Here is a 21,499-nt window from a genome sequence, read left to right as displayed (position 1 = left end):
TTTTTAGGGGCATAACTTCTCCCTAACAATGAATTTAAATTGGGGGGCTTGGTCAGCCCTGTGTAGAATGTCAACCTAAATTACTTTTAAAAAAGTACAAGACCCCTGCAGGGACAATAAAAATCAACATGGATACCCCACAGAAAGTGGTGAACATTTCTCAAATCTGCCTGTTGTTATCTAAATTAAGGTCACAGTCACCTGTAGGGACCGTCAAATTGAAATGAGTAATTACACGTCTTTTTAAGTCCTTACAAAGAAGCACAAAGTAGAACTATTGCCAGTTACTGTGCCTTTGTGCTGCTCCTGTCTGCACCCTTTAAAGGAAACTGCAGTTTGTCCTGTACTGTATTCATTTGCTGCCCGGCCTGAACAATGGATCTTTCTTGTGGTGAAGCCGATTACGGATGTAGAGTCGAGTTGTTTACTGCATGGGCTGTGCACTTTAATTGCCATCCACTTAAACCTGTTAAAACTGAACACCCTGAACCTCAAAAGCACAAATCTGGAGCATCAACTTGTGCTCCTGTATATTCCTCTTGGAGTTCACAGTCGGTTGGAGTGTGCTGTTTATTCCACATTGAATCCAGTCATTATCAATGTGATTGGAACACTGTCGCCGAAGGAGTGACCTCAACAATCACAATAGTGTTGATTTACGTTTTTGATGTCCATTAATGGGTCAAATACACCCAACAACAAAAAAGACATTTGGAAGCTCCTTGTACAGTATTTCCATGTTTTGTTTAGTACCTCTGATGTTTTTATTCCGTGTTTTCGCGAAAGCTTAACTAAATATTTACACTTTAAGCAAGGAGCATTCGATTGGCTTTGTCTTGTCCCTTTGCTCCCTTCGGCTTTCAATGGTCAAGTAAGATCACCTGAGGTGATAAAGGTATATTCTGAAAAACTACTAGTAGGTGTCCCTACTGATGGCTGTGCCGTCGGTGTTTCAGATTCAGATTCAGATTCATGTTAAATGTTATTGTCATTGGACAGAGTACAAGTACTGAAACACCGAAATGTATTGAGCATCTGACCAGAGTGCAACAGAGAACAAGCAATAAAGTGCAATGCAGTATAGTGAATAAATACAATGTCGGACAATATAAATAATCTAAACATAGAAACAATGTAATCAGATATATACAGTATATATATATATATATATATATATATATAAATTGTTTGTCAGGAATAATACCAACAAATCAACACCTCACACAACCATGAGCCTCAGGGCGAGCATACAGTGTTTAATGGATGTTTGCCACATGTTAAACATTCGGGAAATGTATATACCTGTCGTAAGTTATGGGATACCTTTCTGTAAATGTAAGTCTGTAAAACTAAGCTAATGGCAAAGAGTTGATGAATTCTTGTTTTCGGGCGAGACCTCGATGCTGACAACTGGAGATTGCATAGTAAAAAAAACCTTAGCAAGCAGGCTCAGTTAACTGTCTGATATGGATATGGTTAAGTCATCAGTAAAATGATTATTTCATATTTTGTACTGGTCCATTACCAACACAAGTCAATTCTGCATGTTATATGTACAAGAAACATGTCCAAAGTGGGTTGTTGAGAGGTAATTCTGAATCCCACTGCTGGCGAGCATTGACGCCTGGCCAATCCTAACGCTTGGAAACCACACAGGGAAGTTCTTGCCAAGAAAAGCAGTGGGATGCATGTAGCAAGTGGTAAAGTGTGTGTGTGTTTGTGTGTGTAAACTCTGAAAGGCATGTGTGTGTGTAAACTCAGAAAGGTGTGTTTGTATGCGTGTAAACTCTGAAAGGCACAGTTTGATAAAACAACTATTATAAATTCAACATCTTGCAGGAAATAAAAATCTGCCTTTTGTTGCTTCCTCACATCACCAATCTCCCATGCACCTTTTCTGTCTCTCTTCACTGAGATGTGTCGGTTTAGACAGAGTATGCAGTGCTCATTTCTCAGTAACTGATATGTATGCTTCTTTCATATTTTGTCATTTTACTTTAAAAGGGAATTTTCTGTTGTGTGAAAACTCTTCAGAATGCGTAAACATCTGTTTAAGCTTGCATAAGTGATCAGTAAGTGCAATGTCACTTTAGAACATCTATTTCACGTCTGCAGTCAGTCATTAGTTCGTGCAATATGTTCCTCGTGAATGTAAGAGTAATAATGTTACTTTCCTAAATTGAAGTTAAAACATGTAGTTTCTTAAATTTCCAAGCAGCGTTTGTTACCCACTTTATCATCCTGTTCCATAATGTCTATCTCCATGATTTGTTATCATTATGCGCTGTCAGCTGCTGCATGTGCAAACACAGAGTAGAGTCAAGCTCAAGGTCAAGCAAAGGTCTTCATGCTTGACGTGGTATGAAGGCTGCTGTTGACATTAAATTGTTCAGAGACTCTGCTGCCACTTCTTCTGACGTGCTTCAAACCATACTACTGTATTTGCATAACATGGAGAAGCGACACGCTCCACTCAGACACATCTTTTGTGAGTGACTCCTTGTTGTCACACAAGCAATGTTTTAAAGTGCCCTGTCAATAGCACACTCCTGTCGCTGGCTTCCATAGCAACAGGTAGATCAACCTTCAGTGGATGAATTGGCATACAAATATCTCTCTGCAGCTTTCAATGAAAGATTTATTTTGATGTTGTTATTTAGTGAAGGCTTAATGAAAGTGTTGGTGCCCTTGTAGTCTTTTAATGTGTTTCTGATGTTATCTGAAATTAAACTATTGAAAATAAATAATTGACACAAGAAAATTGCAAAAAGGACGGTTACACAGAAAAATGTCAGATACAGCCACTGCTCACTTCTTTCACGTCCTTCTGGAATTCTGCATCTCAAATTTGAAATAACACAGCTTTAGAAACTGTATGATGAAGACTGATTCATATTATAATTGGTGATATAAATACTTATTCAATTTGAGAAAAAAGTGATCATCAACATACTGAGCAAACAAAACAGCCAAGCAAAACAAGCAAAGAATGAAACTTAGTCGAGTTTGTTCTAAGTTTGTAGTGAGCTCTTCCAGACTAGAGTGGAGTCCGGTGCTGTCTTGTAGTACGGTGGGGAGGCAATGAATAATTTACAAGTCATTTCATCTCTCAGGTCTAAACGCAGTGCCTGCGACATCCTCATATCTTTCTAAGTCATGCCATACGGTAATAGGAGAGGATTGGCTCTGCATAACAAGTGCAAAGCATGCTGGGAGGTTCAGTCGTGACCTTGAGGCCAAGTGCTGAAGAGGATGTGAATAGTACATTTGGAAAACTTTTGGCGGAAGTAAAGAATGAAATAACTGCTCGACTCGAACAGCCTCAGCTTATACAGAGTGCACTTTTGATAACAACAGGGCAAGCTAGGATTCCAACCATCTTCAACTCACAGGTTTTTAATTAATCTGGTGATCTTTTCAGATTTGCAGTGTCTCCGCAAAGTCCTAGAGCTGTTTTGAGACTGATTCCAATGGAAAAAAGCACTCAACAACATACTTTGAAAAAAAAAGTATTCAGAACTTCTTTTCTTTTATCATGGGAGTTTCTTAATTTTCAGGGCCATGGTCAGTCGTGTCAGAATGGACTGATGACCCTTGGGGAAATGATGTCCCACATCCAGAGCAGCTGCACTTATTTAACCCTCCTGTTACCTTAGGGTCAATTTGACCCCATTCAATGTTTAACCCTCCCGTTACCTTTATATTTACTGACATATTTTACCCATGAGGTCAATTTGACCCCAGCAATTAAAACCTCCAGAAAATTATTAGAATTAATATTATTTTCCAAGTTTAAGTGTGAGGTACTTTATGTTTGTTTGTTGACTACCTAAATAGCCCTTTAAATATATACAAAAGTTGATATTTCTTATATGTTTGACACAATGAAAAACAGCCTGGGGTCAAATTTACCCGAAAGAACACCGACATTAAACATTGAATGGGGTCCAATTGACCCTAAAGGTAACAGGAGGGTTAAACAAAGAGCTTGCGAGGGAATGTTGACTTCAGTGTATGCTAGCTACCCAAAAATATAGACTCAGACTCACCCGGGTCATTACTAGAACATCACTGGCATTTGGATTAATATTGGATTAACTACAGCAACACACAGTGTATGCAAGATGTTATTTGATGTTACCTCAGGAGACCCATCTGTTCAACTCCTAAAATTTGCAGACGACACATCAGTCATCGGCCTCATCCGTGATGATGACGAGTCTGCATATAGGCGGGAAGTTGAAAAGCTGGTCCTGTGGTGCGGTCGCAACAACCTAGAGCTGAACACGCTTAAGACTGTGGAGATGACAGTGGACTTCAGGAGGAGCCCCCCAGCACTGCCCCCCCTCACCATACTCAATAACACTGTGTTGGCTGTGGAATCCTTCAGGTTTCTGGGATCCACAATCTCCCGGAACCTGAAGTGGGAACCTAACGTAAACAAAATCATCAAGAAGGCCCAGCAGAGGTTGTACTTCCTGCGCCAGCTTAGGAAGTACAACCTGCCTCAGGAGCTGCTGATAATGTTTTACACCGCAGTTATAGAGTCTGTTCTGTGCACTTCAATCACTGTCTGGTTTGGATCGGCCACCAAACTAGATCAGAACAGACTCCAACGGACAGTCAGATCTGCAGAGAAGATCATCGGTGCCAACCTGCCCACCATCCAAGACCTGTACACCTCCAGAGCCAGGAAACGGGCAGGAAAAATCACTGCAGACCCCTCCCACCCCGGACACAAACTATTTAAACTCCTCCCCTCTGGTAGATGCTACAGATCACTGTTCGCCAAAACCTCGAGACACAAAAACAGTTTCTTCCCCCTCGCCGTCTCACTACTAAACAATAACCCACTAAAGCATATATATTTATCCCTGCACTTCTCGCACTCTCCACTTCTTCTGGCACTACTGTTTCACAGCTACTGTATATAGCCATTCCTCTTGTATATACTTTGTCACTTTCTAAAACTTCTTAGACCGTTGCACTGTTTTGCACTGTTTGTCCTGTACTGCACTATTTATTTAGTTTGTTCTGTATTGTATTGTGTTGTAATGTATATTTTGTGTAACCACAGAGACACTTTACCAAGTCAAATTCCTTGTTTGTGCAAACTTACTTGGCCAATAAAATTGATTCTGATTCTGATTTATTATTATTACTTTGCGTTGTTTTTTATTGTTTGTCAGGCCGAGATTCCAATCAGGACTCAAATGCGGAGGCGTCAGTGAGCAGTTTAATAATTCCAAACAAAAACTCTCCTAAGAGGTGGAGGCTAAATAAGGTACTAAGAAATAAAAAGCTGGACTATGAAAACTACAACAAAAATGTCTGTGAGGTTGGATTTACAAAAGGCTGCAAACACTGCTTTGCTGCAGTTTAACGATCCATGAGGCCAAACACTTTGGCACAGTGAATGAAGCAGACTATAAGCACATGAGGGTAATGGGGAACAGGTGGACAATCAGACCGGTGACACATGAGGAAGGGCAAGTGACCTGAAACGAGCAGTTAGACTCAAATGTAATAAAACAGGAAACTGACAAAACATGGCCAGACATGCTTAATACGGTGTGACATTGTTGACCTGTTTCACAAATAAATTGAATCAAACTTCAGTTCAGTTCTTCCTATTTAATATAATTGATTTCCAAAAAAAGTGTGCAGTAGTAGTTAGATTCACAAACTGCAAACACTGCTTTGCTGCAGTTTTGCAAAATATCCAATAGGCCCAACCCCACAGTGAATGACATCGGTCCAACACGGCCAGATGGAAAGCTGAATGACATCATTTAATGTTTGGCGCTGCTTTGAAGCAGCAGGACTCAAATGTAATATCATACAGAGGAAACTGAAAAACATGGCCCAAAATGCTTAACATACACGCTCGCTCACATACACGTAGGGTGAATCAAACTTCAGTTCAGTTCTTCCCTCCTGCAGGACATGGTTGTTTGATTAAATGTTTGAATTTAAATCTTGTGTGTTTGTGGAGGTTAATTTACACGAGTCACAGTATGATAGCATGCAGCTGGTTGTAAAACCTTTTTGCACATTCACGTAAAGCAGTATGCTGACATTTCTTTGTTTTTGTTTGTGTTTGTTTTTTCAGTTGGAGCTGTTTCCGCCATCACCCTGCATCTGTCACCAAACTGGCCCTGGCCTTCTCTGAGCCTGGCCTTCTCTGAGCCTGTTTTTTATACAATTGCCACATTTGGCTGCAGTGCCTGGATGCAAACAGTTTTGTTGGCTTCTGACACCTGGGTGCTAATAACATCTGCCTAAAAATGAACATCACATGTGCTGTGAAATTCCTGTACTGTTTCTACGGATGTTCATATGTGTGTGTGGGGGAGGGGGAGGGGGATCTTTTTTTAATTAGCATTGGATTAAAAAAGTCCTTTAAAAAGCTATTTAATAAATATTCAATAAAATGTAAGTGCAGTGCAAGTTCATGAATGAACTGAGTGTTGAATATTCTACACTGATGGCACAGCCTTACATCTTTTTTAACCAAAAATGCTTTGTGCTAGCTACTTGACTAAAGAAATATTTCACAGGGGGTACATCACTGAAAAAAGGTTGAGAACCACTGCTCGAAAGGATGAATCCTAATAACGCTTTTGACCTCTTTTCCTCTCGCACCTTTGTGATTAGGAATTACATGTGTCCAAGACTTTGGTTTGCTTGTAAAAGAGTTGAGTGTTTCTTTGCAGTATAACATGTGTTCCTTCTGAGCCTTTTTAGTATTTCCCCCTATCATAGAGACTTCTCTTCCACCTCATCTTTATGCTCCATAATGTTCTGTTCATCAAGGAAATGATTTTAAAAAAAGATCAAGTGTCTTATTTACAGTAGCTTCTCACACAGAGTGGTCCCAACATGCCACAGAATGATATGTGGGCAGAAGAGAGAAGCCTATCTATAGACCAAAACTCTCCACGCCGATGTGTTGTTTGGTCATGTTGTGCTTGGATGAACATTGTGTTGTTCCGATAACTTACATATGTAATATGTTGGGTTCTAATGTTTGTTATTTCATGATTGGAGAAGTGAGATTTGTGAGAAGAACATGATGCAAGTGTACGAGTGTGACTGTATAGATGGATGTGAGCTCTTGATATGTTTTCTCTTGAATAGTTGTTTTTTGTGTGCAAGAAGAATAATGGAAGAAGCACTTGTAATGTTCAGTCTATCACAACATCTCTTGGTGATCAGATGAAAGAAACCCCATTTATTTCGATGTAAAGTTGAAAACCGGTCAATATAGATCTGAACTCAACAGGAAGGTTAAATGATTACTTTCCTGGTGTCTGTGGGGCAATCAGACAACTGGACACATACTCTATAAGTAGACAAATCATTCTGTCCATGTCTTACCAACAAAAGGGCAACATTGTTTTTTTTGATGGTTTATCTCATGGTTGACAAGGGCACAACCTCTTGTCTTCATCAAAGTGTTTGTGAACCATTCGACACAGTAATAGACCATCATTCAGCCAGGGATGCTGAAGCTCACACTATGTCCCCCAACCCATGCTGCTGAGGTGTCAATTATTGGTACTCTGGTCCTGATGAAAGCTTGTTTACGTCAAACGAACTGAAGTCATAGAATTAAGATCCGTCCATGTTTTTTGAGAGTGCCACGATCCAAGTTTATTACTGCATTGTAACTTAGGAAAATGTCTCCCAATAGCACTGACTCCATTGAAAAAGGCACATCTGCCCTGTAAATATGATTGACATGAAAATACATGACCTCAAAGAATGAGCCAGATCTCATTTATCCTAAAGACCAGCTTGAAAAAGTGTACAGCTGCGCACTGTGGTCAAATTCATTTACAATTTAGTTTTGCTCCATGTAACTTTATTCCCAATACGGGATCATATTCACCTTTAGTTAATATAAAATTAAGATTTTGAAATTGCTCATTTCGTTTCAAATCCAAGAGATACTATATGTATATTATATTTAAAAATATATTTAAATTAAGAAAATACATATTTAAATTAAGAAATATAATATATTTCTTAGAATATATTTGTTTATTATACAAAGAAAAGCAGCACATTTTTAGAAGCTGGAATCACCAAATGTATGACATATATCATTAAATTACAAAAATGTAATAGTTCGACACTTGCTTAAATATTTGTATGATCAGAAGTTGGATGAGAGGAAGATTAAAAACACACTCATGTCTATATGGCAATCATACAATAGAGCAGCTGGTTAGTTTAGTTTAGCTTTGCACAAAGACTGGTGATAATAAACAATAACAAAGTCCACAGACCTAACATGTTATGTCTAATTTGCTTAATCTATACAATAAATTTGTTTAAAAATAACTTTTTAAAAGTTTATGTGAAGGACTATTTTTTGACTGGGACCAGTAACTTCCCGGAGTCTCCATTGGTTTCCAAGGTATCAATATTCCTGTCTCAACAAGCGAACAAGTGGGCTTCCAAAGTGTCAAACTGTTCCTTTTAATTTATGAATGGATTATCAGGTTTTTTTGGATGATGATAGGGCGATGTATCATTTCATGACTCACGTTCCAAACTTAGTCACGTGAAGATAACTGAGTAATTTTCATGACAACTGATGAACAGCATTAGCTCTGTATAAAAGCCTTGATAAAAGTGGACCTCAAATAATAAAATGTATTAGCACATAATTCTGCAAGAAAAAAATAGACATTGTTCTTGTATAACTGGATAACCATAAAACAGCAGCTGTTATTATCCCACACAACCAGATCTGGGGTGTGACTACAACACAAAACAGACGCACGCACGTACACACATAGGGTGTTCCCGCCTTACTTCCCATCCACAGTCACTCTTTCATAATCCACTCGGAGATCTATTCTTGCTGAATGAGTCCCATCCGCTTGCTGCGAGATCAGACTGACCTCTCCTTACTACAGTCTCCTCCGTCGCCACACCAACCTTATGACCGTCGACGAAGCTGACCAATAGCGACTGGGATCCGCACTCCTTCCGTATCGTACGGGCCAATCAGAATCTGCGAGGGCGGGATCAATGTGGGCCTGACAGTCAAGCTTGGTTGCTAATGTAAGCTTTGGATGGGATTTTGTGAGTATTCTTTGACACTTTATATATTTTTTATTCTGTAATTTACAGCGCAGTGTTGTGTGTGTTTGTGTTTCACGGTGGCTGTCTAAATAGCTAATGTTCGGCAGGTTACTCGTCAATGTATGCTAGCCCGGCTAAGAGTAGAGCCCTGCAAAGTATTCCTAGCAAAGAGAACAACGGTGATTTCCACTATTAGAACAATTGTTCATTAATGCCGATGAATGGCTGTCTTATCCGCTGAATAAAAGCTTTGTCAGAGCACGTTGACATCTGCGAGAGCATCCTGGCGGACACGAGACCGCTTTTTGTCGGTTCCTTCTATGTTATTGTTAAATTACACGGTTCTAAGTTTGCTTTCTTTAACAATGTATTTGTACAAACACAGGGCTCTGTATGAACACGTAAACGACATTGGATTTAAGATTATAATTGTTTTTTTTAACCGAGCTGTCTCCAACTTCCTCTTACATGTTTGTTTACATCTTTTTTTTTATTGATTTTTTTTTTTATACCGTTAACGATATTCACTGAATGCGTCTGCACCCCGCACACTACTAACACGGCTGCTCAGGAGAAACACGTGTTAAGGCAACCATTCGTGGAACTTAACGCCCAAGTAATGATCTCTATTTATTGTTTGTATAATATTCTGTTCATTTCAGGAACCCTTTGCCCGCTGTGAAGTGACTTGCTCCCTGGCTGAAGAGGCATCAGGACGGATACCATATCCTACCACACCTCTTCTTCTGCAAGCAAAACCCTTTGGACTTCTGGATACTCTCCGGGAACTGATTTTAAAGCGACTTCACTTGAATTTATTTATTATCTTTTTGATCGGAATGGATCTTAAAAAGACCTAACCCTGAATGGTTTGCTGTACTTTTTGAAAAGCTTGCTGCTGGAGTTTGCCAACTTTTAAGAGGCAGGTCGCTTAACGTCTTTCTGGAGAGGAACTTACTAAAAGCCCACAATGGATCAAGCCAGCGGTGGGGATGACCCGAATAAACCATCTAAAAAGAAGTCCAGCGAGGACGAGGGTAAAAACAAAAAGCTGGTAAGTTTTCAGACGGACTGGTTGATTGCCGTTGCTTGGACAGAGGTTGCAGTGAGCTACATCCTGTAGTCCCACAAGCAAGGGTTACTTTTCAACTTTGGTAAGACAGAAAAAGTTCCATGGTTGCAGAACATTTAACCACTGTACTTTTTTGTCATCCCTGGAAAAAAAAAATACTTTATTAGTTTTTAGTCAGCCAGTATACTGATGAAGTCAAACCAAGTTAATACATTCCTCTTGTACAGTTAGTAAACAGCATGTTGCCAATACAGCACATCTCTGTTTTAGTACAGGATGAGGCCACATAGTTATTAATGTGTTGTTATTATTCTTTCGTAATGTAGCCCAATGCAGAGTAGCTAATAGCTGTTACAGCTGAGCAAAAGAGATAGTGTTACGCTGAGTGCTTTACTTTTCAAAGCACTCAGCGTAAAGTCAATACATCTCCTGAAAGTTTGTTGGAAGAGCAGTCTTGTTGTGACAGTTGGGCTTCAAGGTGTTTGTTCATATACAAAGTTCACTTGCGGTCTGTGGCGGTTTCATGAACTGTGTGGGATTGATAAAAAGAGGTCAGCCTCAGCAGTTTTATCAGCACAATAAATGATTTCAAAGGAGGCCATTGATTATTAGATAGCAACTGAAAACTGGTTCAACATTAATTTCATTCATAGCCTCTCTATTGGGTTTGCCTCGTGGAATAGTAAATATAGAGTGAGGAGTGTGCTTATTTAAAATGTGGGCAACCCTGAGTCTGCATCATTGGAGCCGTGGTGTTCTTAAGCATGCTGGTCATTACCTGGAAAGACATCACAACTTGGGGTGTGGTGGACTGTTGGTAGGAGTGGTGCAGGTGTTGTCTTGGATTCTGTATGAAGTCCCGATCTATCGCTTCTAACTGACGACTCATGCTGTGCAGAAACAATAGTGTCTCTTGCTTCCAAGAGCGTTCTTCAATTATGTTCTTCTGAATGAAGAAAAACTCTTCCGTTCTGATATAGCTGATACTATTGCAGCATCGATGCTAACCTCATTGGGAGCCGCCATTGTTGTATTGAAAGAAAAGTCGCACCTCCGTGTCGTCTCTCACGCACCCAAACCGGTGGCAGCCGGTGGCCCCTCACAGAAAGCTGACAGGATGGATTTTTTGTGTGATAGGTGATGCCACAATTCTTGCATAATCTTGTGACGTTGCAAGAATCCAGATGCTTTGCAAGATAAACAATATAAGTGCCACAGTAAAACTTCAAATCTAAACTTTATAAGTGTGTTATACACAGCTGTAGGAACCAGTGATTGAAAGTATTTTTTCCGAGACTTCGGTTGCTGTTGATCATCGTTTCTGCTTCTCCACATTTGTCAGCATGGAAAGCTTGGCTACAGTTAAACTTTTTAGACGAAGCCTCTACAGCCAATAATTGACTGGCACTAGTGTTGCTTTAGAGTTGGCCTCTATAGGCCTGTTGATTCGTGCTTCTACTTTTGTAGAATGTGACCAATGAGGCAAGTTGGACTGATTGCAGACACAGAAGCTGACCGCTAATAACTTCATGAACTCCTCAGTTGTTTACTTAGGTGGTGTTGCTCTGCTATGCAGTTTTCCTCAAACTTTGACTTAATGAGGAAAACAGTACCACTCAGTACAGATTAATAAAACTTATAATCACTGGTTGTGTTCCAGCAAAGGTCCGGTAAGGGAAAGTGTGACCAAATTACCTGTCAGACAGGAAACCCCAGAATGGACCCTGTTGACATTCACTCCCAAAGCTACCAAAGGGTGTTGTCTTGAGAAATCCTAACAACAGCCTGCAACTCTCGAATGTCCTGCCTCCCAAGTTTATAAATTGCTTGTAAGGGAGTGTGGATGACATAAGCACTCAGCAAATCACCAGTGAAACGTCTTTGTGAGATCGTTGCTTTTCGTTCCTTAAGTGTTCTCAGGCCTGTTCCATGTTGCTCAATACTCCAGCCACAGCAGGCAGAGGCAGAGGAAGCCTGAACTGTCTCAACACAGAGTTTGTGGGAGAAAGTAATCATTCACCCCTGGGTGGAGCCACCCCTGTGTAAACTGTAGCTCCACAAGTTTGCTTGCAGATATGTAAATAAGCTGAAGTGTACAAGCTGTGAAACTGCAATTCAGAATCTGGGAAGAAAGGCAAATGGATACAAAAAATGCAATTCATGTTTCAAGATTCATTGCGGAGGTCTATTAGAGAATTATGTCATCTCATACTGTCAACAGACGATTTAATATTAAATTGTACTTAACTATTTATAGTTTCCACCATATATGGGGCTATAGGATTACATTCCTGACATGCAGTGTAGTTTGTGTGAATGTGGTCCAGACACAAGGATCAAATATGTCATGAGCTGGATTAAAGAAGAGGCTGTCGCTTACTTTCCACACTCTGAGCTGCTGAAAAGTACAGTGCATTCTGCATGGCTAGTCAGCAAAGTGGTAGAAGATAGCTGAGTAGTTTTAGTAGTTTGGTTTCAGTAAAGTCAAATACGTTTCTAGAGGAGAAACACTGAAAGCTGTTTGTTTGTTTAACAAGTCACTGGGCAGGATTACATCACAGGAGTACCATTTGGGCTTCGGGCCCAGAATCTCGATACCCAACACAGCCAAGGACATTCGAAGAACACCACTGTCCAGAGAAAGAGAGAATTCAAAAGTGTTCTGCTGTTTGTAGCTGTACTTTGTGATAGTCTTTTTTCTTTAAGTTGTAAAACACAACATCCAATAAAACAGGCAGATAGAATGAGTTTTTTTTTTTTAAAGGAATCCAGGCCTGCCGGTTTGACGGAAAGGAAAAATATATTTTCCCTCTCCATACAAGAGTAGAAGATGACCTCACACTGAACAGTGAGGTAATAGGCATCCCAGGGTATCCATATAACTGTGACTTCACACCACAGACTGTGAAGGCACAGGCTTATTTTAGACCTACAATTGGAATGTGGAAAATAAACATTTATTTTGTGCACCATAATACGTCTATCTTTATTGAAGCGAAGGTTTGAGGACTTCGAGGTTTAGCTTATGCATCTGTTTGATATGCGCGCCATGACTGACTGTCACCCCCAGGACTACCACCTCTTCTTCCACCTTCCTCTCTCCTCCTTCTTCACCTCCCTCCTCCTTCTTCTTCCCTCCTTTAACATGCACTTCTTGAAGCACACACCCAAACACTTCACATTATTTGTTGTCTTTCTGTCGTGTTGATTGTTGTTTGTTTGTCATGTCCAAATGTTGCACCTTCCACCAAAAAAAATTCCTCGTTTGTTTGTGAAAACATTCCTGGCAATAAAACTGTTTCTGATTCTGATTCTGATTTAAAATGTACAGCAACAATAATGTTCTCTTTACTAGAAACCTTGTCTCAAGCATGCCTGACCCTCAGACCTGTCTGATGCGAGTAGTATTGATGATGATGAATAATAATTAAAGCTGCGAGCCGCGATGAACGGGTCCTCGCTCATCTGTGTCGGCCGAGAACGCAGTCCTGCCAGTCGGACGTTTTACTGTTTGTCACGTAACGCAGATTTTCTTTTGCCAGTAAGTGGCGCTTTGACTGAGTGAAATTATGCGTGTCGATATACTCAGGCCATGACTTGTGTCAAGCACGACAAGTTTGGGGCAGATTTGAGCAAGTCCAGTTGAGCCAGTAGGTGGCGCTTTGATTATGAGTTAAATTAGCCCTGTCGATATACTCAGGCCATGACTTGTGACTTGCACGACAAGTTTGGGGAAGATTCGTCCAGTTGAGCCAGAACATATACATGTATTATGTGTCTCTACGTGAAGTGTAAACCACGTCATGTAAACAACCATTGTTTTTTTTGCAGATAATTTTTAATTTAATTTAATTTAATTAATTGTTATAAATAATTTTAATTAATGTAGTTTGTCATTTTGGTAACTTCAAATAAAGTGAGACAATGTAGCAGCGTTGTATCTACTGTGCAGGCTATTATTAAGCCTGCATTTTAATATGGATGAAAGGCAGGCACAGAAAGTGGTTCTATCATATAGGTTACTATATATATATATATATATATATATATATATATATATTGCATGTTCTGGAAGAACAAAATAATGACAGGAATAGCAATGCGATAATAACATTTTATTTTCATTCAGTTAAAAACAAAGTGTTTCCTGTGTCACTCACAGTGAAATAAGTGCTTTGGAAAGTGTAAGTAATACACGACTATATTAAGATAATACATTTTTGAAAACAATGTTGGGAAGCATATGAGCTGACAGTAACCATGAGGATGTCAGGCACCATGTAATATGTGGCTGTGATGTGAATCAGCTTTATATTAGTGTCAACCACTGTTTTGATTGACAGTTAACGTTTCAGCGAATCCTCTGGACGTTAGCCATCTCCCAAGTACGGTTTGGAGCTAGCTAAGCGATATAGTCGGCAAAGGGAACAGTGGAAGTCCTGCCTGGTGCACACTTTGGGTGCCTGGTATTGATTAATACTAAATCAAGACACTTGACTCATATCTCTGCTATCCAGCATTGATTCAGAGTATTGTAAATTATAACATGCTAATTTCCAGTTCCTTGAAAAATGGGCATATTAAGTATGGTTTTTCATGCTTTTTCATTTTTAGTGGAATTGAGTGTTTCTAAAAATAGTATCGCAAATGTATGCCCTTTAGAATTTCCCTAGAAATGAAGCCCCGGGAGAGGCTTCTATAGTGTCAATATTGCCACATGTCCATCATTATTTGTCAGGTTTTTTCGAGTATAATTTGGAAGGAACATTTATTAATTAAAGCGAGGATTTAATGTAATTGTAATCACGCTTGCCATTTTATGATTTAAGTAATTATGGCTTCAGTAATGAACGGAGAGTTCAGCTGTGGCGTCTGTAATGAGAGACTCTGGACATGGGAGAAAGATCAGTGGAAAGGCAGACATTACTTTTCATTCTGTAGACTTCCAAGAAATTGTATCGACATGAAGTTGCGTCATACGCCTGTATGGGTAATGTAAAGTTAATTAGAATTGTTGGATTTTTAAAAATTACAAGGTCACATGTACAACTCTGTTGCCTTGAATAACATTATCAGGTAATTTCTCTCTGTATATTAAGAAAACCTTGAATGACAGTTCCAGAGTGGCTTTGCTCCATTGTGATAACTAAATACTGTGTTTTACCACACCTAGAGATATGTTGTGGTTCTCCTGGAACAAGGATTTATGATGTTCGTACACATCACTCAGCTCTGCTACAGGCCATCGCCCATATTTGAAAGTAGTAAATTTTTGTGTCAGCATGAAATATTCTGCTACGCAAAGTTGTTGTTAGCCTTCATGTTTTTGACAGTTTTGACAGTATCACATTGAGAGTCGTGTTTAATGGCTCACTCTCAAATTGCTGTTGGCAGCGGAGTCACTTTGAAGCCTTTGACGCTTTGATTCATGAGCTTTAGAGAAGCCTCGGATCATTTTAGGTCATGTACGCATGTGTTTAGTACAGGTTGTCAGCTTGTCACGTACACGTGAGGGCAGGGTTTTTCCTGCATAGAGAAAATGTGGGCGTGCGCCTAAGCCGTTTTCCCGAGCGCCTAAGGCAAAAAAATAAATACATAAATAAAAAAAAAACTGTGTTCATCACGTGCATGTCAGCGAATATGTTCTCAATAGGGATGCACCGATCTGATCGGCGCCGATCCATATCGGCCGATATTCCCATTATCGGTTTTGATCGGCGTTCTCAAAACGGCCGATCAAACTTGGCCGATCAGATGACGTAACATCTGCGAGAACTATCAGAGACGTTTCAATCGCCGCACATAGCGGAGACGATCGCCGGCGAGGGCCGCAGAGTGAGAGGACCACGAGGGGATCCTCACGCAGCGAGCGGCGTCCCCGTCCCCCGAGTTGAATCTCTGGGTCAACTCAGCCGACACTCACATGTCTGCCCCTAGAGACTGATGTTCACGGTAAACGCATTCGATCGGGAGCGCGAGGGTTTTGATAAAGTTAGCAGAAGGATTTACGTGACACAACATCCGGTTTTGCAAAGTTAGCGGAAAGAACCACGTGAAACAACATCCGTTTTTCAAAATAAGATGTCGACAAATCACACACAAGTAAACAATGAACTGATTTTGTATCTTTATAGATCGTTTCTGAGATTTAGCTTAAATTATGCTAACATTAAAACATTTTTACTGTACCAAGGAAGAGTTTATAAAAATAAAGGTCAGACTTTTGTATGTTAAAAAAAGTCCTGTAAATGGATTTCCCCAAGAGTTCCAGGAAATGAATAATGCAGATGTGTTCCATACATATATGAAATCCCCTACACTGGCAATCAATCAATTTTAATGTATCAATTAGGACATTTTTCAAAGTAAAAGTCCTAAATGTTTAAAGAAATCTGTAATTTCTTTGATGTTTGAGGTGCTTTATATATGTATTTCCTCATAGTCCTAGGCAATAATGCTGCACAATAAATAGAATGCTTCAATCGACACCGTGATCGGTGATCGGTATTATCGGATCGGCAGATACTGATTTCAGTGATCGGTGATCGGCACCTAAAAACCTGATCGGTGCATCTCTAGTTCTCAATAGTATGTTTCAAGTAGGCTACAGCCGAACCCTCGTTCTGTTTTGATCAATAGTAATGGAGTTGATAAGCGTGTCTTCTTGTCTGATCAATACGCAACTGTGAGGTGCGCGAATAGATAGAGAGACATAGACCAACATTTTTTTTGGGGAGCACCGAAGACCCATTTTGACCCAGGAAAAACCCTGGAGGGTGTTCTACATTGCCTGTATCCTGTTTGGCCAACCTCAAAAAGTTTATCTTATGTAGTCTTCGTATTTTTCTTCCACCTGCTGCTTTTCAATTTTTTACATTTTTACCTCATGTATCATTTATTGAATGCATCCGCCACTGTGTCCTGGAGACCGTGTGAGAAAAGGCAGGAAACGGACCACGTGTGAGTGTTTTATTGGCATTCAGGAAGTTGGAGAGCGGAAGTGGTGAAGAATGCGTTAGTCACACGGTGGAAGAAACCGACATAGTCGCTGCTCTAATGTCACCCTCTGAGATGCGAAACGAGACTTAAGAATTGGAAATTCATTTGGCTGCCTTAGTTACATATAATAAAACAAACTGCATAAGACATATCTTGAGCATCAAGTTTCTCTTTGTAACGATACATGAATGAATCGTGGTGTACAGTAGTCTGATGATTCATGAGTGGTAGACGGTGTTTTGACTACTGCAGAGTGTGATGTAGGCCAGGAAGAAGTTGCTTCCTCGCTCCTTTGCTCGCATGATATTGAAGGATTGCAACGCTTCCCTCTTTGATGAGAAAAGGTGTTTGTTTTTGTCACTGCCATACTTTAGTTGACTCTTTATCAGTGTCAGTTGACAGCTGTATTCACACTTTTAAAAAGCAGACACTAGACATAATGTGACATTTGTTCTGTGCGATGTAACATGCCAGGGAAGCGTGTGCTGTGATACAAGTCTTTTGAGCAGTACATGGAGAGATTGGAGCACATGCATAATATTTGCAGTGGAGAATTTATTAATTAAATTACAAAACATGATTTGTTGAATAAAGCTGTTCATGTATTGTGGGACACTGTGAAAGGAGGTCAATGCATTAGCACGACTCACTGGCTGAAAGAGGAGACGCGATGCACTCCCTGGTTCATGTCCAATGAAAATGTCCTGCCATTGCGATGTCAAGAGGTCATCTCTTGAGAGACTCAGAATTTAGATTATCAGATTATAATCAGTGATGTATCCAGACGTATTGCTGGGATTGTACTAGCAAGCAAGCAAGCAAGCACTCTAATTAGCATCAGAAAACAAACATCTTAAAGATACAAGGTCATACATTCACATGTTTTTGCAATTAGAGAAAAAAAGAGGTTTCATTCATGTGAACAATGCACAATAATGACTTTATTTCAAATAGTAGCTAAAATAAATTAGAATAGTAATCATTAAGTGATTATATAATATTTACTCGATTTCTGATAATACAACAGTCTGTGAGTATAAATTAAATTTCTCTGTAATGAAAAATGTAAGAATATCTCTATACACAGACATTTCCAACCTTTCTGACTAACCTGAACTCTTGTAATGGCTGCTTCTCATTGCCAAAGCCTCAAGGGAATAGTAATACAAATTTGCTTTCAAGAGAGACAGCGATAACCAGAGGGCAGTTGTGTGCTCTGTCAAGTCACATGGTCAGGCCATCCAGAGTGGTGCCTTTCAAAGCTGAGCTCCACTGGCTTTTGTGTTCTTCCCCTTTTCAATAGTTGCTGTTTTAGGAAACTGTAAACAGCACCAGCACTCTCCTGAAATAATCAGGCTAGCACAGACCCATGCCCTTTTAAAGGCACTTCAGCTCTCACAGGAAGCCAGGGCATTCTTTATTGTGTTGCTTTGTTTTTCTTTTTGAAATGAATGACATGTTTACCTTCGCATTGAAAATGCGGAAGGTAATGTTTTGATCGCCGTGTATTTATTTATTTATATGCGTGTTATTCGCATAAGTAAAAAAGTATTAAACCGAATCGCATGAAATTTGGTGGGATGATTGGTTATTATCCCGGGACCATTTGATTAGATTTTGGGATCGATCGGGTCAAAGGTCAAGGTCAAGGTCATGAAAAAGTTCATGATCTTCTTGAATCGCATGACATTTGGTGGGATGATTGGTTATTATCCGGGGACCATTTGATTAGATTTTGGGATCGATCGGGTCAAAGGTCATGGTCAAGGTCATGAAAAGGTCAACATCTTCTTTTTACCATAGCGCGGTCAATTTGTATCCAATTGGCAACTAATGCCAACATGTTCATAATTCAATGCCCAATCTTGTGATATGCGAAGGTATGCGCTCTACCGAGTGCCCATTCTAGTCTGAAATGTTGTGGGAACTTATTGGAACGGACAAGTGAAACTCAAGAATCTGTCAATACTTAATGTATTTATTCAGGATAACTTGACATTCTGATTAAAGATGTGACAATATTCCCGGGCCTAAAAGCTTCTGATCCAGTTTCCAGAGAACAAGTGTGCGATTATGGTGTTTGTGTTTGATCGATTTTGACTGTGCCAGCATAAGAGCCAGTGTCCTTTGTTGTTTGTATGTTAGCTTGCCACATGTGTGTGCTCGTGGCACTGCACGTAGTTCTAAGACTATCTACCACTTGTTTGGTTTCAGGTTTCTGAATCCACACTTTACTTTACTCTCTCTGTTTTACTCCCATTTGCAGTGACACACTCACAGACTTACTTGTTTGGATGTGGATGTCTTTATTTTAATTGTCGATAGAAGCAGCTCATATGTAAGTCCTATTTTTTAAAACTGACAGTTCGATAAGAAATAAACACACAAATCTGACATTAACATGTTTGATTTGGGGGCTGCGTGATATATCATTTCAGCATCAACATTGCACAATAGTCACATCACAGGATGTTGGCACTTTTTATGCGGATGTCCAATCTGTGACGATAGTAAATGTTGTCACTGTTTGAGTTGACAAGTTGGACAAGTTTGCAATGCCCGATAATTAAACCAAATAAATGTCCATGAAGGAAATATTGTTACACCTAAACAGCAAAATAATCAAAGTTCTCAAAATTGTTCGTCTGTCTTTCCACTGTTCAAACAATCAGCAACTTCGGTTTTGTAAATATAAAAAGTTTTTAATATTTAATTTGACAATATTCCCGGGGCTAAAAGCTGTTTTTCCTGCCGCGTTCGCTGTCCGCTGAGCGGCAGCAGCTCGTTGGCGGTTCTCACTCGGAATCCTGAAGAAGGTCTCCAGCATGAGTGAGAAGGAAAACTTTCATGAACACAATACAGACCTAACTACAGACCTAACTACAGATAAGGTTGAAAGGTTTCGCCTCAAACACGATACGCTGTAACTTTGTTGGTGCTTGATCTGGAAGGAAAACCAGCACACTCATTTTCCACGAGTGTTTCCCAGTACAGTCGAGGTATATTTTCACACTTCCTAACGGGCGTAGTCCACACATGCCCGCAAGATCTAAGTCGGCGGATTAGAGGCGCCCACTCAGTGTGGGAGGATCCTCTCACTGGTGCTGTCTCTTTCAGATGATGCCTTTAAATTTAGATTAGAGACAAAATTGAGTGTTAATATTTGGGTACGTTTCATATTACAATAAACGTTGCTGAGAACAATCTTACAATATAAATTTTTTGCCAATATAATACAGCCGTCATTTGGACAACTTTTTAAATGCCCTTAACTGTCTGATACCTGCTTTTTGGCAATGGAAGCGTACTGGTGCTTTAGGAAAGATTGATTGCATTGTGACTACACCATCATTTTCTTATTTCTACCATAGAAACACATTTATATGGATACATTTGATGTAAAACAGTGGGATAATACATTTTCATTTTTGAATCGTTTATTAACAATGTACATCCCCGGCATGCTGTTGTGTTGTCAATTGAGCGGAACCCTGTTCCAAGCAGCAGCTTGACTGAATCATATCGGCTTCGTTGAGTAAAACTCAGAATCATAAAAAGGTTGAGGAAGTTATTCAGACCACTCGGAGAAGCATTTTCTTTGAACAGGACCTAGAGCAGGAAAAATGAGCACACCTACCAACGTTGGAGTAGAGATGAGACTTAAGGCTGTATTGCAGATGAAACAGATGTTGACTGTGTTTTAACATTCTTGAAGAATTTTTTGTATTATGTGAGCAAAAACGCTATTTGCATTTCTACCTGGCTGCCTAAATCAGTTTTAATGATACATATATCCTAACTGGATAAAGGCTCATTCATAATATAGTTTGGATATATGCCACATGGAATTGTAAATAATGTCTCATGCTGCCTTCGAGTGGGGCTGCATGAAGAGTTCATTTAGGCGCTTGTGGAATTCACTACCTCCTGGAGCTGGAAGTATCCAGAATGCTCAAAGTTCACGTGTTGTGACGTGTTTGTAAAATAAATGTGGAGGCCATGGAAGACATTCGAGGGTGCATACAAATTTAACGTATTGTAAAAAGGTTTTTCTTTGTAATTTAATATTATGTCTCTGGAAATTGTTGAAATTCACAGCAGCCTCATCTTCTACCTCTGTCATTATTATCAGATTGTAAATGTCTAATTTGTGATGTTGGGCTATATAAAATTAACTGAATTGAATTGAAAATTATGCTTTTGCATTTCCTGCAATACCTTATTTTAGCCTCTCTGATTTCTAGATGCTGACAGCAACGTTAATATTGTCGTTGCCTAGCAGCAGTGTAATCACGACTTTTTTCTATTGTGGACGTGACTTCCTGTGTC

General features: G+C 39.7%; 1 protein-coding gene across 5 annotated transcripts in view; it reads left to right on the top strand.

Annotated features, from left to right (window-relative positions):
- Positions 1–8,972: 8,972 nt before the first annotated feature.
- The window catches only part of diaph2 (diaphanous-related formin 2), a 389,710-nt gene continuing 377,183 nt past the window's right edge, over positions 8,973–21,499 (top strand). For 3 of the 5 annotated variants that reach the window (XM_056440252.1, XM_056440251.1, XM_056440250.1), the window contains exons 1-2: positions 8,973–9,099; positions 9,762–10,153. In XM_056440252.1, coding sequence (XP_056296227.1) covers positions 10,070–10,153 — 84 coding nt within the window. In that variant the 5' untranslated portion in view covers positions 8,973–9,099; positions 9,762–10,069. The remainder of the gene's footprint in view (positions 9,100–9,761; positions 10,154–21,499) is intronic. The other 2 variants (XM_056440253.1, XM_056440255.1) reach the window with 2 other exon arrangements.

Source organism: Pseudoliparis swirei, chromosome 19 (assembly GCF_029220125.1).
Source record: "Pseudoliparis swirei isolate HS2019 ecotype Mariana Trench chromosome 19, NWPU_hadal_v1, whole genome shotgun sequence".
Lineage (NCBI taxonomy): Eukaryota > Metazoa > Chordata > Actinopteri > Perciformes > Liparidae > Pseudoliparis > Pseudoliparis swirei.
This window is presented reverse-complemented; position numbering and strand designations above follow the sequence as displayed.